The 16513-nt window shown below is 35.2% G+C and overlaps 2 protein-coding genes across 5 annotated transcripts in view; one reads left to right on the forward strand and one right to left on the reverse strand.

The window, feature by feature from the left end:
* Window positions 1-202: 202 nt before the first annotated feature.
* Window positions 203-10262, forward strand: p3h4 (prolyl 3-hydroxylase family member 4 (inactive)). Its single transcript, XM_061981870.1, has 7 exons — window positions 203-713; window positions 6302-6451; window positions 6520-6691; window positions 9102-9230; window positions 9304-9449; window positions 9569-9652; window positions 10047-10262. Exons 1-7 carry the CDS (start codon window positions 249-251, stop codon window positions 10194-10196), a joined length of 1296 nt encoding a protein of 431 aa, XP_061837854.1. The 5' UTR covers window positions 203-248; the 3' UTR covers window positions 10197-10262.
* Window positions 10263-10412: 150 nt separating this feature from the next.
* LOC133620393 (disintegrin and metalloproteinase domain-containing protein 11-like) overlaps window positions 10413-16513 on the reverse strand; it is an 80578-nt gene continuing 74477 nt past the window's right edge. For 3 of the 4 annotated variants that reach the window (XM_061981867.1, XM_061981863.1, XM_061981868.1), the window contains one exon: window positions 10413-16286. In XM_061981867.1, the coding sequence (XP_061837851.1) occupies window positions 15916-16286 (371 nt within the window). In that variant the 3' untranslated portion in view covers window positions 10413-15915. The remainder of the gene's footprint in view (window positions 16287-16513) is intronic. The other variant, XM_061981865.1, reaches the window with a different exon arrangement.

Below are 16513 nucleotides of genomic sequence, written 5' to 3' on the forward strand. Positions count from 1 at the left end.
AAACAAGTTGAAAAACTTATTCGGGTGTTACCATTTAGTGGTCAATTGTACGGAATATGTACTGTACTGTGCAATCTACTAATACAAGTCTCAATCAATCAATCAAAACAGAGCTTTTATTTTGAAAGCTGTAACCGGATATGATTGCGTTTGACGGTCCAGCATGATGCGTCTCGGCTGCCTACGTGCACACTACTTTTTTTTTTTTCCCTGGGAACCAGACGCGCGACCCCCGTCCCAGAGCGACGATGCTCCCGCACAGCGAGGCGGTGGTAGCGGCTTCTGCTTCGGCCTTCCTCCTCCTCCTCCTCTGCGCGGTGGCGGAGGCCCAGTACGAGAAGTACAGCTTCAAGAGTTTCCCCGCCGAGGACGTAGTGCCGCTGGACGCCGCCTACAACCACGCGCTGGAACAGTACGCGGCGCACAACTGGGCGGAGAGCATCAAGTACTTGGAGTTCAGCCTCAGGCTCCACCGGCTGCTGCGGGACAGCGAGACGTATTGCGGCCGCAACTGCAGCACCGTGAGCCGGGCGAAGGACGAGGAGGACGACGGCAGCCTGCGCGTCGTGCGCCACATCCTGCTGAGGGCGGCTTGCTTGAAGAAGTGCAAGGCGAACTTTCCGGTGTTTACACTCGCACACCCGCGGAGGGACGTGCTGGAGAGCTTCGAGAAAAGAACCCCTTATCGATACATCCAGTATGCCTACTACCAGGTGAGAAGTGCGCATGTGCCACAACTTCCCAACCACATAGCCTTTGGGCGCCGCTGCCGTGTTTGAGGCTTGGAAAGTTCTCGTCGACCTCCCGTGGGGCAATTAGTTGAGTCTGTGCCACGTCTCTTGCTGTGTTACCTCCGCTAACAAACCCGCCATTCTCCTCCTACTTCTTCTAGGACACTTCTTTAGGTACAGTGAAGAAAGAAAAAAAAATGACAGGAAGTCTGTCGTTTTAATCAACTGCAGAGAGTAGCAGGCGTCTATTAGGGGAAGGCATGTGTTGGTTCAGATTCAATATTAACCCATAAATAGCAACATCCAATTAAAATAGGAGGTGTCTCCATCCAACTTTTTCTCTTCTGATACTTACAGTATATTGGAGCATTGCGTATTGGACGATACCAATATTGATTGTAGAGATGTCCTATATCGACATACTTGCCAACCCTCCCGGATTTTCCGGGATACTCCCGAAATTCAGCGCCTCTCCCGAAAACCTCCCGGGACAAATTTTCTCCCGAAAATCTCCCGAAATTCAACAGCAGTCACGTTTTTGTATACCGTAAAGCAGTTCGTCTGCCGTAAACAGCAATGTTGTGACACTCTTAAACAGGACAATACTGCCATCTAGTGCATTTGATGAAAGCACTTTTGTGCGTGCCACACATCAATGCATCATCAGAGAGGGTGTTCAGCATGGTTAGAAAAATAGTGACAGAGAATAGAACAAGGATGGACAATTCAACCCTTAACTCAACAATGAGTAGATGAGTGTTATGTGTGTGTATATGTGTAAATAAATGAACACTGAAATTCAAGTATTCATTTTATATATATATATATATATATATACATACATACATACATACATACAGGTAAAAGCCAGTAAATTAGAATATTTTGAAAAACTTGATTTATTTCAGTAATTGCATTCAAAAGGTGTAACTTGTACATTATATTTATTCATTGCACACAGACTGATGCATTCAAATGTTTATTTCATTTAATTTTGATGATTTGAAGTGGCAACAAATGAAAATCCAAAATTCCGTGTGTCACAAAATTAGAATATTACTTAAGGCTAATACAAAAAAGGGATTTTTAGAAATGTTGGCCAACTGAAAAGTATGAAAATGAAAAATATGAGCATGTACAATACTCAATACTTGGTTGGAGCTCCTTTTGCCTCAATTACTGCGTTAATGCGGCGTGGCATGGAGTCGATAAGTTTCTGGCACTGCTCAGGTGTTATGAGAGCCCAGGTTGCTCTGATAGTGGCCTTCAACTCTTCTACGTTTTTGGGTCTGGCATTCTGCATCTTCCTTTTCACAATACCCCACAGATTTTCTATGGGGCTAAGGTCAGGGGAGTTGGCGGGCCAATTTAGAACAGAAATACCATGGTCCGTAAACCAGGCACGGGTAGATTTTGCGCTGTGTGCAGGCGCCAAGTCCTGTTGGAACTTGAAATCTCCATCTCCATAGAGCAGGTCAGCAGCAGGAAGCATGAAGTGCTCTAAAACTTGCTGGTAGACGGCTGCGTTGACCCTGGATCTCAGGAAACAGAGTGGACCGACACCAGCAGATGACATGGCACCCCAAACCATCACCCAACCATGCAAATTTTGCATTTCTTTTGGAAATCGAGGTCCCAGAGTCTGGAGGAAGACAGGAGAGGCACAGGATCCACGTTGCCTGAAGTCTAGTGTAAAGTTTCCACCATCAGTGATGGTTTGGGGTGCCATGTCATCTGCTGGTGTCGGTCCACTCTGTTTCCTGAGATCCAGGGTCAACGCAGCCGTCTACCAGCAAGTTTTAGAGCACTTCATGCTTCCTGCTGCTGACCTGCTCTATGGAGATGGAGATTTCAAGTTCCAACAGGACTTGGCGCCTGCACGCAGCGCAAAATCTACCCGTGCCTGGTTTACGGACCATGGTATTTCTGTTCTAAATTGGCCCGCCAACTCCCCTGACCTTAGCCCCATAGAAAATCTGTGGGGTATTGTGAAAAGGAAGATGCAGAATGCCAGACCCAAAAACGCAGAAGAGTTGAAGGCCACTATCAGAGCAACCTGGGCTCTCATAACACCTGAGCAGTGCCAGAAACTCATCGACTCCATGCCACGCCGCATTAACGCAGTAATTGAGGCAAAAGGAGCTCCAACCAAGTATTGAGTATTGTACATGCTCATATTTTTCATTTTCATACTTTTCAGTTGGCCAACATTTCTAAAAATCCATTTTTTGTATTAGCCTTAAGTAATATTCTAATTTTGTGACACACGGAATTTTGGATTTTCATTTGTTGCCACTTCAAATCATCAAAATTAAATGAAATAAACATTTGAATGCATCAGTCTGTGTGCAATGAATAAATATAATGTACAAGTTACACCTTTTGAATGCAATTACTGAAATAAATCAAGTTTTTCAAAATATTCTAATTTACTGGCTTTTACCTGTATATATATACAGTATATATATATATAATAAAATAAATATATATATATATATATATATATATATACATACATACATATATATATATATATATATATACATACATATATATATATATATATATATATATATATATATATATATATAGCTAGAATTCACTGAACGTCAAGTATTTCTTATATATATATATATATATATATGTATGTATATCTATATATATATGAAATACTTGACTTGGTGAATTCTAGATGTAAATATACTCCTCCCCTTTTAGCCACGAAAAAGGTTCCCGACCCCTGATATATATCAATACAGTCTGCAGGGATACAGTCCGTAAGCACACGATTACTCATTTTCATTAATTACTAGTTTCTATGTAACTATTTTTATATTGTTTTACTTTCTTTTTTATTCAAGAAACAGTTTTTTATTTATTCATCTTATTTTATTTTATACTTTTTTTAAAAAAGGACCTTATCTTCACCATACCTGGTTGTCCAAATTAGGCATAATAATGTGTTAATTCCACGACTGTATATATCAGTATCGGTTGATATCAGTATCGGTAATTAAAGAGTTGGACAATATCGGGATATCGACAAAAAGCCATTATCGGACATCCCTAATTGATTGGATACGATATCAGCAGCCTGGCATCATTCATACTTTTATTAATTTATAGTATACAGTATCGATTCCCGGTACCTGTGAAACCATTCTGTGTATTAATAAATATTAATTGTTTTTTGATAATAAAATCTATTTTTAATTGCAATGTTTTAAAAGGAGATAATTATGATACTTGCTGTCCAGTTGTAATATCTTGTTTTATTATCAGATCAGCTATTTGAATACAAAGTCTCCCTACTAACCCACCAGTGCCTCCATGGAAATACCCCCCTCTACCTCAAAGAACTACTCACCCCCAAATCCTCCACTCGACACCTCCGCTCCGGACAGGCTAACCTCCGAGGACAAAGCTACGAACAACGGGAGACCGGGCCTTCTGCTCCGCCGGTCCCAGTCTGTGGAACGCTCTCCCTGACCACCTGAGGGCACCACAGACTGTGGATGTTTTAAAAAAGGCTTAAAAATCCTTATTTTAAAAAGAAAACATTTTTTTTAGATATATGCATACTAGTTCTAGCTATTTGGCTGTTCTAGTTTTTATTTTTTTTTATTTTTTATTATCTTTTTATTTTTTTAATACACTGTAGCACTTTGAGGTTGTTTACTCAATGTAAAGTGCGTTTTTACAAATACAATCTATTATTATTATTATTTGCAGGTATGACATTAAATTGCAGTTGCAAGTCCAAGACGTTAGATGGCAGTGTATAGTTTATGGTTCATTCAGTCTTTGCTCTCTGTTAAAGTTAAAGTTAAAGTCCCAATGATTGTCACACACACACGAGGTGTGGTGAAATTTGTCCTCTGCATTTGACCCATCCCCTTGATCACCCCCTGGGAGGTGAGGGGAGCAGTGGGCAGCAGCGGTGCTGCGCCCGGGAATCATTTTTTGGTGATTTAACCCCCTTCCAACCCTTGATGCTGAGTGCCAAGCAGGGACGTAATGGGTCCCATTTTTATAGTCTTTGGTATGACTCGGCCGGGGTTTGAACTCACAACCTACCGATCTCAGGGCGGACACTCTAACCACTAGGCCACTGAGTAGGTTGCGCCCTACAAAGTGTAAATACTGTAAGTGTTGTACTTATAGTGGAACCTCGATTTACGAACGCCTCTATTTGCGTCCTTTTCGGTTTACGAATGCTTTACATCGCACATAATATGCCTCTGTGTGCGGACCCATGTATTGGCGTACAAATGCTTCATTCATTTATTCATTCATTCATTATGTGTGCCGCTGGAAGCCTTATGGATCTTAGTTGTACTTTCCATTAACACATCTTTAGAGGTCTGAGTGGCCTAGTGGTTAGAGTGTCCGCCCTGAGATCGGTAGGTCGTGAGTTCAAACCCCGGCCGAGTCAAACCAAAGACTATAAAAATGGGACCCATTACCTCCCTGCTTGGCACTCAGCATCAAGGGTTGGAATTGGGGGTTAAATCACCAAAAATGATTCCCGGGCGCGGCCACCGCTGCAGCCCACTGCTCCCCTCACCTCCCAGGGGGTGATCAAGGGTGATGGGTCAAATGCAGAGAGTAATTTCGCCACACCTAGTGTGTGTGTGACAATCATTGGTACTTTAACTTTTTTAACTTTAAATGCCATGCAAAATGGCTAATGCTAATCAGTAACTTGTCAACAGCAAATACAAGCCAGAGCATTTTTTTGCAAAATTACCTAGAGGTAGTTTGGCGGAGTGTGCTCTCAGTGCTGCTGGAGTGAGCAACTGTGCGTGACGTCACATGCAACTCAGATACCAAAACATGGCATCGTTGGAATTTTACGTCAATCAATGCCAAATAGAACCAGTGGGATTCCTTGGGTGCCAAAAAAAGTACCGGATTCGGTACTCATCCTTAAAACACAATAATAGTAGGTATGAAAAAACTAACCTATTTGTTATTAACGGTGTAGAATGGACTTTAAGTCACTGTCTTTAAGTTTAAGCAGAGTGGCAATTGCTTTGTCATTGTTTTTTCAATGCAGTAAGTCAAATGATGTGGACACGTTTGTTACTGGATACTTTCTAATACGCTTCTGCCTTGGAGACTTTGTGTAAGTGCTGTTTTACACTGCAATATTGTTCAATAAATATTACGTATGTCTCGCTTGTGTGCTTAGTCGTTGTGTAGCTGCTCCCATCTAGTAGCCGAGCCATGTTTACCTTTTGTAAATGACTTGACTAAAAGAGAAGAACGGATCAAACTCGTGTGCTTCTTGGAGGACATTTAGATGTTAAGATATCGGACCGATAATACCTTTGGATTGGGACACTCCTTATAAAAATAATATGTTGTAGTATTATATGTATTGTAACTGTAAATACTGGAATTATTGATGGGCTGTTTATTTCACTAAAAGGGCAAAAGACCAGGTGTTGATTAGAAACAGACGATAATGACATTTTTTAGACATGAGCAATGATTTGGGGTGCATGAGAAAGTGGATTTTAAGCGGTTTAGTCGCCATGAAAACGGCAATGCTTTTTGTTCCTCAGCTCAACAACGTGGAGAAGGCGGTGTCCGCGGCCCACACCTTCCTGAAAAAGAACCCCGATGACCCTCCCCTCAAAAAAAACATGAAGCACTACAAGACGCTGATGGACGTGGACGAGTATCTCATCGACCACGAGGAGCAGCCCTACGAGGTTCGGACCAAAACGAAAACAACAAAAACAAGACATTGGTCGTTGAATTGTGGCGTTGTCGGTTCCAGAGTGTGTTTGTGAAGAGTGTGACGCTCTACAACAACGGAGACTTCAGCAGCAGCGCTCGCCACATGGAGAGCGCCATCAGCGCCTACATGGACGTCTACGCGCTGTGCCTGGACGGCTGTGACGGCTCTTACGAGATTTTAGAGTTCAAGGATTTCTATCCCACGCTGGCAGGTACGCGTGCACACACACACTCGCACACTGCAGTTAAGAATCCAGCAGAGGGCGCTGTCTCACAAGTCAACTGGCACAATGTTTTCCAGCAGGAAGAAGCTTCAACAAGAGGCAGTGTTTGTGTAACTGCACGCTTTGTAAATATAATACTGTGTACTGTGTTTCTGAAATGTGTAAAACTGAATTTGAAATATGTTTTATTAACTGTGAGACACATTTTAGGTTAGAGTTTAAAAATAGGCATTTACAGGGATTTGTTTTGCTTTAATTAGCAAAGGTTTTGGAACGCAACCCCCGCAACTATATACTAATACTATATTATTATTATTTCTTAAATAATATACACTATAATTAATAATATTTTATCATTAACTTTGCAATTTTTCTGAATAAATGTTTTTAATTTATATTGTATATTATTTTATTATATGCAATTAGTCATTTTATTTTGGTTGTATTTTTTGATATGCTCCATGGAATACAAACATTTAAATTGTGTATCTTTATTTGTAATTAAAAAAAATATATTGATAGTTTATTTAATAACATATTACATATTATATTCATAAATACAAATGATTCCTTTTACATCTCATAGGGCTCTCAAATAAATGCAAACATATCATGTAATTACATTTTATATTATCACATTTTATTTATATTATATTTTAATAAATACTACATACATTCATAATTATTCATCATTAATTCCACATCTTAAAGGGCTGTCCTCAATAAATAAATTCCAATATAAGTATCACGTAATAACATTTTTATATTATCACATTTTGTTTATATTATGATAGTTTAAATGCTACATGTTATATTAATAATTATTCATCATTAATTCCACATCTCAAAGGGCTATCCTCAATGAATAATATCCAATATCAGTACCATGTAATTACATTTTAGTATTATCACATTTTATGTACATATTATTAGTATATTATGGTTATTGGAAAATATTGCATTTTACATTGTATACATTTTTTATTCATATTTTATATTATATATTTGATGTTATGATCCATGGAATACAAACTTTTTTTTAAACTATTTTTAGAAATATAGAGTTTATGTAATAAAGTAATGAATATATTCATAATTAAAATTTTATTCTACATCTCAAGGGAATATCCACAAATTTAAATGTATCATTTTAATATGATCATATTTTATTTATATTATTTTGATAGTTCATTAAATACTACATATATTATTAAGCATTATTATTATTATGTATACAAATTATTTCCACATCTCAAATTCTAATGTATATATATCATTTTTATATGATCATATTTTATTTATATCATTATTTTGATAGTTAGTTTAATACTACATCATATATATGAATAATAATACAACATATTATATATATATATATATATATATATATATATATATATATAAATTATTAATTCCACATCTCAAAGGGCTATCCTCAGTAAATAAATTCTAATGTATATATATCATTGTAATTTTTATATGATCATATTTTATTTATATTATTATTTTGAAAGTTAGTTTATTAAAAACTACATACACTATATTATATATATATATATATATATATATGAATAATAATAATAATACAAAATATTATATATATGAATGATTAATTCCACATCTCAAAGGGCTATCCTCAGTAAGTAAATTCTAATGTATATATATATATATATATATATATATATATATATATATATATATATATATATATATATATCATTGTCATTTTTATATTATCATAATGTATTTATATTATTATTATGATAGTTAATTCGTTTATTAAAAACTACATTATATATATGAATTATAATACAAAATATTATATATATGAATTATTAATTCCACATCGCAAAGGGCTATCCTCAAAAAAATAATTCTAATATAGTATCATGTAATTATATTTGTATATTATCACATTTTATATACAGTATATTATTATTAGAAAACAACGCATTTTACATTGAAAACATTTTTAAAATATATATATTTTTTTATAATTCTATATTAGTCAAATATACTGTAGTTATAAAATATATGTTCAAAATATTAGATTATATATTTGTATTTTCACATTTTAAAAGTAATAATTCTTATACTTTTATTGCTTTTCATAGTTATATACTGAAAGTATACTACAGTTATATAATGACAATTATGAGAATACTTTGTTATAGTTAATTAGGATTGTTGTGCCTGGTTTAATATCACAGAACAATGAGAATCCATTTTTAACAGACTAAGAAAAAAAAAAAAGAAAAAAAAAATAATTATATATATATATATATACACACACACACACACACACACACACACACACACACACACACACACACACACACACACACACACACACACACACACACACACACAAATGAAATAAAAAAGTTATTTTCCTCAGATCTGTACTTGGAGGCGCTGAAATGCAAGGTGGGCTGTGAGGGGCGTTTGACCCCCAGCGTTGGCGGCTTCTTCGTGGACAAGTTTGTGGCCACCATGTATCACTACCTCCAGTTTTCTTATTACAAACGTAAGACGCGTGCAAAAAAAAAAAAAAAAAAATGGTTGTGCACATTTGCGATTGAACTTGTTTGTTTTGGCAGTAAACGACGTGAAGGCCGCCGCCCCGTGCGCCGCCAGCTACATGCTCTTTGACCCCGACGACCAGGTGATGCGGCAGAACGTGGACTACTACGGCTTCTACCGGGAGCAGTGGGGCCTGCAAGAGACCGACTTCCAGCCGCGGCCTGTGAGTCAGCGCTAATTACGGACATCCGCTTGGCGTTGGTGTCAACTGGAAACTGCTGAGCGGCAGTAAATAATAACAAAAAAAATAACATTTTATTTTGTCCTGGTGGCCCCCTGCAGGAAGCGTTGGTGTACTTCAAGCGGACCACCAAGCAGAAGGAGATGCTGCAGTTTGCGCTCAACTACCTTCAAACAGACGAGGAGGTACCACCACAGTTTTTAAAGGCTGCTTTCCATTGTGTTTGAATTTGGATCAAGTTGGCGGTGAAAGTAACTCCAGATGTACAAGTCATCCACTAAGTTTTTGGTATCTGATTTCAAGCCCAGTTAAGCAGAAGATTAAAACTAAACTGTTCTTCCTCACAGTGAAGACTCAAAAGTGAGCAGCAGGATGTTAGTTTGGGGGTGAAAGTGAGGCCGGGAAGGAGGCGGGGCTTGGGTTCTGTCAGTGTGGTGTGGAATATGGTCAGGAGGTGTTGGCCACGACGCACTTTTCTCTCCTTTCGTCCCCACAGGGTTACTTTGACAGACAGGACACCGCAAGATTGTTGAGGCGTAAAAAATAATGCTTACTGTTGTTGTTGTTGGTGTCCCGCAGGGCGAGGTGAGTGCCGAGCAGGCCGACGCCTCCCGAGCGCAGCATCCCGACGTGGAGTTTGAGGGTGTGGGCGACTACGAGGAGTCCATCCTGTCCGAGTGGTGGCAGGAGCCTAAAACTAAATGGGACACGGGCGAGGTGGCGGAATGACCTTTGACCCGCGCTCAGGGTGAAGCCTGAAGAAGAAAGAGGAGGAAGTCATTGTGTTGATTTAAGATGTCAGCTTGACGTCTTCTCTCTTTGGCTGTCATCAGCCTTTTAACTTCTATTTCTACTTTTTCTTCTTTAGTCTTTAAAATTCTGTTTCTACTTTTTATTCTTTAGTCTTTAAAATTATATTTCTACTTTTTCTTCTTCAGACAAAACTTTTATTTCTACTTTTTCTTCTTTGCCTTTAAACTTCTATTTCTACATTTTCTTATTTAGCCTTTAAACCTTTATTTCTACTTTTTCTATTTAGTGTTTAAAAACCTTTTTCTGCTTTAGCATTTAAAAAAATTAATTTATTTCTACTATTACTTCTTTAGCCTTTAAAAGCTTTTTCTACATGTTCTTTAGACTTTAAACTTTTATTTCTTCTTTAGACTTTAATTTCTACTTTTTCATCTTTGGCCTTTAAACTTTTATTTCTACTTTTTCTTCTTTAGACTTTAATTTCTACTTTTCATCTTTGGCCTTTAAACTTTTATTTCTACTTTTCATCTTTGGCCTTAACCTCTATTTCTACTTTTCCTTCTTTAGCCTTTAAACTTTTATTTCTACTTTTTCTTCTTTAGTTTTTAAACTTATTTCTACTTTTTCATCTTTAGACTTTAAACTTATTTCTTTATTGCCTTTAAAAAGGTTTTATGTTACTACTTTGTCTTCTTTAGCCTTTCAACTGTTATTTCTACTTGATCTTCTTTAGTCAAACATTTTTCTATTTTTCTTCTTTATCCTGGAAACTTTTATTCCTACTTTTTATTCTTTAGTGTTTAAAACGTTTCTACTTTTTCTTCTTTAGCATTTAAACATTTTATTCTACTTTTACTTCAGCCTTTAAAAGCTTTTTCTACTTTTCCCTTTAAAAACTTTTTTCTACGTTTTCTTCTTTAGCCTTTAAAATATTTTTCTACTTTAGCCTTTAAAAACTTATCTGCAGCCTTGCTTTTTACGTTAAAAGAAGCAAGAAAATGGAAGATCACATTTATTTTTTTCCACTGAAATGTCAATTTATTATATGATATGTTGTCTTTTTGTACTGTACATCAGTTGTATTGTTCATATTCTTTCTGAATAATTTATTATTGAAAAAAATAGACCTTATTTTGTCTCCCTTGTATTTTTCTGCCTTTGTCTCTGTTAATGAATAAACATGATCATAAGCGGCAATTGCAACACTGATAGCTCATTCAAATATTATAAAAAGGTTAGCTGGTTATATAAAATAATTACTGTATATTATTTTTTTGATTCAATATGAGTGTATCTTTTATTTAATTACATTTATACAGTTTTAATATCACATGTATTGTAATTATGGATAATTTAAATACTATTTAAACAGGTTGGATGTTAATCTAATCTACTGTAATTATATAATTTATTTGTTTAGTTTAATATGGTTATAAAACAATCATTCAAATATTGCAAAAAAAATGGTTAAATGTTAATTTAATCAAAATAATATAATCATAGTATTAATATTGCAATTATGGATTTGAATATTATAAAAAAGGTTAAACATTAACTTATGGAATTAATTTAATATACAATTTATTTCATTTAATATAATTTTTTAATTTTTGTAATTAGTAAGGGTCAATTATACCACAACAGATGGATCATTTACACATTATAAAATGTTAGATGTTAATTTGATTAACTAATAATGATATAATTTGTATAATAATTGAAATATTGTTAAAAAAAAGTTAGATATGAGTTGACTCAAATGTATTTGTTGAATACACTTATTTTATTAAATCTATTGTAATTATTATAGATCAATTAAATATTGTAAAAAAAAAAAAAAGGTTGGACAATCTAAGTCATTTTAAATATTTATTTCATTTAATACAATTATATTAGTTTAATGTTAATCTTATTTAATAATAGTTACAGTATACTATCAAATGTATTGTAATTATTAGGATCATTTAAATATTGTAATAAATAATTTATTAAATATATTTTTTTCATTTAATATAATTATATTGTAATGATTAGGAGTCAATTATGGCATTACATATGGATCATTTAAATACTGTTAAAAATGAAAGGCAATCAAATTTAATATATAACTTATTTAATGTTGATATATTCTATTTAACTAAATATAAATATATAAAATAATTTACTTTTTTTTTTAATGATTGTAGTGTTTCCAACATTATCTAAATGAGGTGTCACCATATTAGTAACAACTCTTTCAGATCAGTGTGGAAAATAATCCTTATTCTAATTTTGAATTAATGTCCTTTTGATTGAAATTAATTATTTAACATTGTGGTCTGAAACATTTTGTTCCGAATTGGGGGGCAATAAAATGTAAATGAGACATTGTAAAGATTCCATAAAAGGAAAAAGCAAGAAAATATTTTTCATATTTTATTTCCTCATCTCTCGCATTCATTCGCCCGCAAGGCTTCATTTTTTTTTGTTTCATTTTGTCTAAATTCAAAAAAGTGTCTAAAAATATGTCTTGAAATGATGATTGCTAGTATCTTCAGTGTCTGTAGTGGTACCGTAAGTGTGCCACGGTGCAAAGCTGCAATCAGCGAGAGTCTCTTCATGCACGCAAAAATGGCAGTGAGCCAACACACACCTGGATGGCAAAAAAGGAAAACAAAAACAAGAACATTCTAGCTTTGCTGATAAAACTCTAAATCAGCGTTTTCACCTTTTTTTCCCCTCTCCTCTTCACACGGTGCATTTGAAACATTCGGCAGAGCTTGCACATATTTACAAAAACGTTGGAAAACAAAAAGTGGCGAGCGCCCATTTTCTCTCAGGGACACGTTAGCATAGCATCATGGCGTTAGTAGGAAATCCTATTTACCGTATAATATTTCATGAAATGTGCAAAACCCTTCACAAAAGTTGAAAAGAGAATATTTCCCATGAAAAGTTCATCATTTTGTCCACGTCACAGTAGAACCTCTAAAGTCCTTCAAAAACTCATCACTAAAGCGGCTAGTTAACTTCTTTTTACACTTGAAGCCAGTCGAGTAGTTTCAAAAATGAGTTGTGTGACTTCAGACTGTAAGTTAACTTCTTTTTTCACTTGTAAAAGTTAAAAATGTATTTAAAAAGAGTAGCGTGAATGGAGACCGTTGTTTAACTTTTTTTTTTTTTACACTTTTTAAGGTTAAAGAGTTGCGGCACTCATCACTTGAGTTAACTTCTTTTTACACTTGTAAGGCAGTCAAGTGGTTTAAAAATGACTTGCGTGACTTTAGACTGTTAGTTAACATCTTTTTACACTTGTAAGAGTTCAACTTTTTTAATGAGTTGTGTGAGTTAAGACGGTTGTTTTACTTCTTTTTACACTTGTAAGAGTTAAACTTTTTAAATGAGTTGTGTGAGTTAAGACTGTTGTTTTACTTCTTTTTACACTTTTTGGACATTCAAGAGTGTTTTAAAAGGATACACAAAGATTGTCAGTGAACTTCTTTTTACACTTGTAAGAGTTAAATGTTTAAAATAACCAATTGTGTGAGTTGATGCTGATATTTAACTTTTTAAACTTGTAAGACAGTCAAAAGTATTTTTTTTAAATGAGTTGCATGACTTTAGACTGACAGTTAACTTCTTTTTACACTTGTAAGAGTTAAACTTTTTTAATGAGTTGTGTGAGTTAAGACTGTTGTTTTACTTCTTTTCACACTTTTAGGACATTCAAGAGTGTTTAAAAAAGGATACACAAAGACTGTCATTTAACTTCTTTTTACACTTTTAAGAGTTAGAAATGTTTGAAATAATGAACCGTGAGTTGAAACTATGATGTTGAAATTATTGTTACACCTGTAAGAGTTAAGTGTTTCAAATAATGCATTGTGAGTTGAAATGGTGATGTTTAACTTCTTTTTACACTTGTAAGACAGTCAGAGTATTTAAAAAAAATTAGTTGTGTGACTTTAGACTGTTAACTTATTTTATTACTTGTACAATTGTACAGTACATATTCCGTACAATTGACCACTAAATGGTAACACCCGAATAAGTTTTTCAACTTGTTTAAGTCGGGGTCCACGTTAATCAATTCATGGTCAGAGTAAAACATGTTTCAAATAATGCATTGTGAGTTGAAACAGTGTTCAACTTATTTTTACACCTGCAAGAGTTAAGTGTTTAAAATAGTGCATTGTGTGAGTTGATAGTATATATCTGTATCATGAATCAATTTACATGGACCCTGACTTAAACAAGTTGAAAAACTTATTCGGGTGTTACCATTTAGTGGTCAATTGTACGGAATATATACTTCACTGTGCAACCTACTAATAAAAGTCTCAATCAATCAATCAATTGAAACTGTGTTTAACTTTTTTTTTTTAACACTTGTAAGACAGTCAAGAGTATTTTTTTTAAATGTGTTGCGTGACTTTAGACTGTTAACTTATTTTTTTCATTTGCAAGAGTTAAAACATAAAAAAAAAAATAAGCTGTGTGATTTGAGACTGCTGTTTGACTTCTTTTTACACTTGTCAGGTAGTAAAGAGTGTTTTGAAAAAAAGGAGTTGGGTTAGTTAAAACTGGTTTGTTTTTGACACTATGATGGTTAACGTTTTTTTTTAACCCTTTTAAGTGTTAAAAAGTTTTGTTTTTTTAATGAGTTGTGCGAGTTGACACTATGTTAACTTCTTTTTGCACTTTTAAGAGTAAAAGGTTTGTTTTTGACACTATGATGGTTAACGTTTTTTTTACCCTTTTAAGTGTTAAAAAGTTTTTTTTTTAATGAGTTGTGCGAGTTGACGCTGTGATGTTAACTTCTTTTTACACTTTTAAGTGTTAATACTATTTAAAAAAAAAAAGAATTGTGTGAGTTGAGACGCTACTTGTTTTTATATTTTCACACTTGTATAAGAATGTTTAAAAAATTGTGAATTAGTAAATCTTTAATTTTTAAAGAGCGTCTGAACTTCTTTTTACACTTGTAAGAGTTAAGAACGTTAAAAATTAGTTGTGTGAGTTCAAACGATATTAGATAACTTCTTTTTACACATGTAAGACAGTCAATGATTTAAAAACAGGATTGCGTTAGTTAAGACTGTTGCTTAACTTCTTTTTACACTTGTAAAAATGGTAGGTTAAAACATGAATATCCGACAAACCTTTCATGATGGCAACCCTGGAGAAGATTATTTTCATTTATGTTAAAATGTGGTTTGTAAATATGACAAATTACAGGGTCAGCACAGTGTGAGGACTTAAGAGGTTCCACTGTGGGCTCATTTTTGATGCAAAATGGTTTTGGTGCAAAATCCTACTAGTTGGTGTGACAACGTGGTCCTCATGCGGAGCTTCTCGTCCCCTCAGACTTGACCATGGCAGCTAATTGCTAGTTGGACAATTAAGTCCACCTTAAAAATGGTTCTTCTTCCTGTGGCTGAAAAAACAGACGTTTAAAAGAGCTCCGTGGTGACGAGCACACATTCTTCTTCTCTTTAAAAAAGACTAACAAACAAGCACGCCAAAGAGAAACCAGGAAGTGAGCACAGGCAGAGTCAGTGGAATGTACAGCTCCTGGTCCCATCCAGCAGTCCAATGAACCCAAAACCCCCCAAAAAACTCCCAGCATCCTTCAGGGTACCTGAAACTAGTCTTCGACATAAAGTCGGCGAGTTGGCAGTTGGCTAAAAAGAGGACAGAGAGAAGAGTTCTTGTCTTACTTGGTGGTTGCTTCTCTTTGGAAAACATCACCGTCATTCCGAGCCTGCAGGTCCAAGTCCAAGTTCTTGGACTGTAAGATCCAGCTGAAGGGCAGAAGAAGACCCAGCAGGTCCAAGCAGGCAGTGCGGACGTCTTCACCCTCCGTCTCCATGGCGATGACAAGGAAGAGGAGGATCGGAGCCACCGTGCTGGGAGGAAGACTCCGATAGTGATGATGAGGGACTGGAGAGATGGGAACAGGACTGGAAGACTTTGTTGTTGTTTCCTTCTTCTCCAGGGTGGGAAGGGACGCCGAGCGGGGAAGAGGAAGAGGAGGGGAGTGGGCGGGGCATGAAGACGAGATGAACATTTTATCCTCCACCAGATCTGAAAAAAAGTACACGCAAAATGTGAGACTACTGTAAAAAATACACATATTTGATTGTACTACTACTACTACTTCTACACGGTTTAATACAAACCCCGTTTCCATATGAGTTGGGAAATTGTGTTAGATGTAAATATAAACGGAATACAATGATTTGCAAATCCTTTTCAACCCATATTCAATTGAATGCACTACAAAGACAAGATATTTGATGTTCAAACTCAAA

Source organism: Nerophis lumbriciformis, linkage group LG24 (assembly GCF_033978685.3).
Source record: "Nerophis lumbriciformis linkage group LG24, RoL_Nlum_v2.1, whole genome shotgun sequence".
In the NCBI taxonomy this organism is placed as follows: domain Eukaryota; kingdom Metazoa; phylum Chordata; class Actinopteri; order Syngnathiformes; family Syngnathidae; genus Nerophis; species Nerophis lumbriciformis.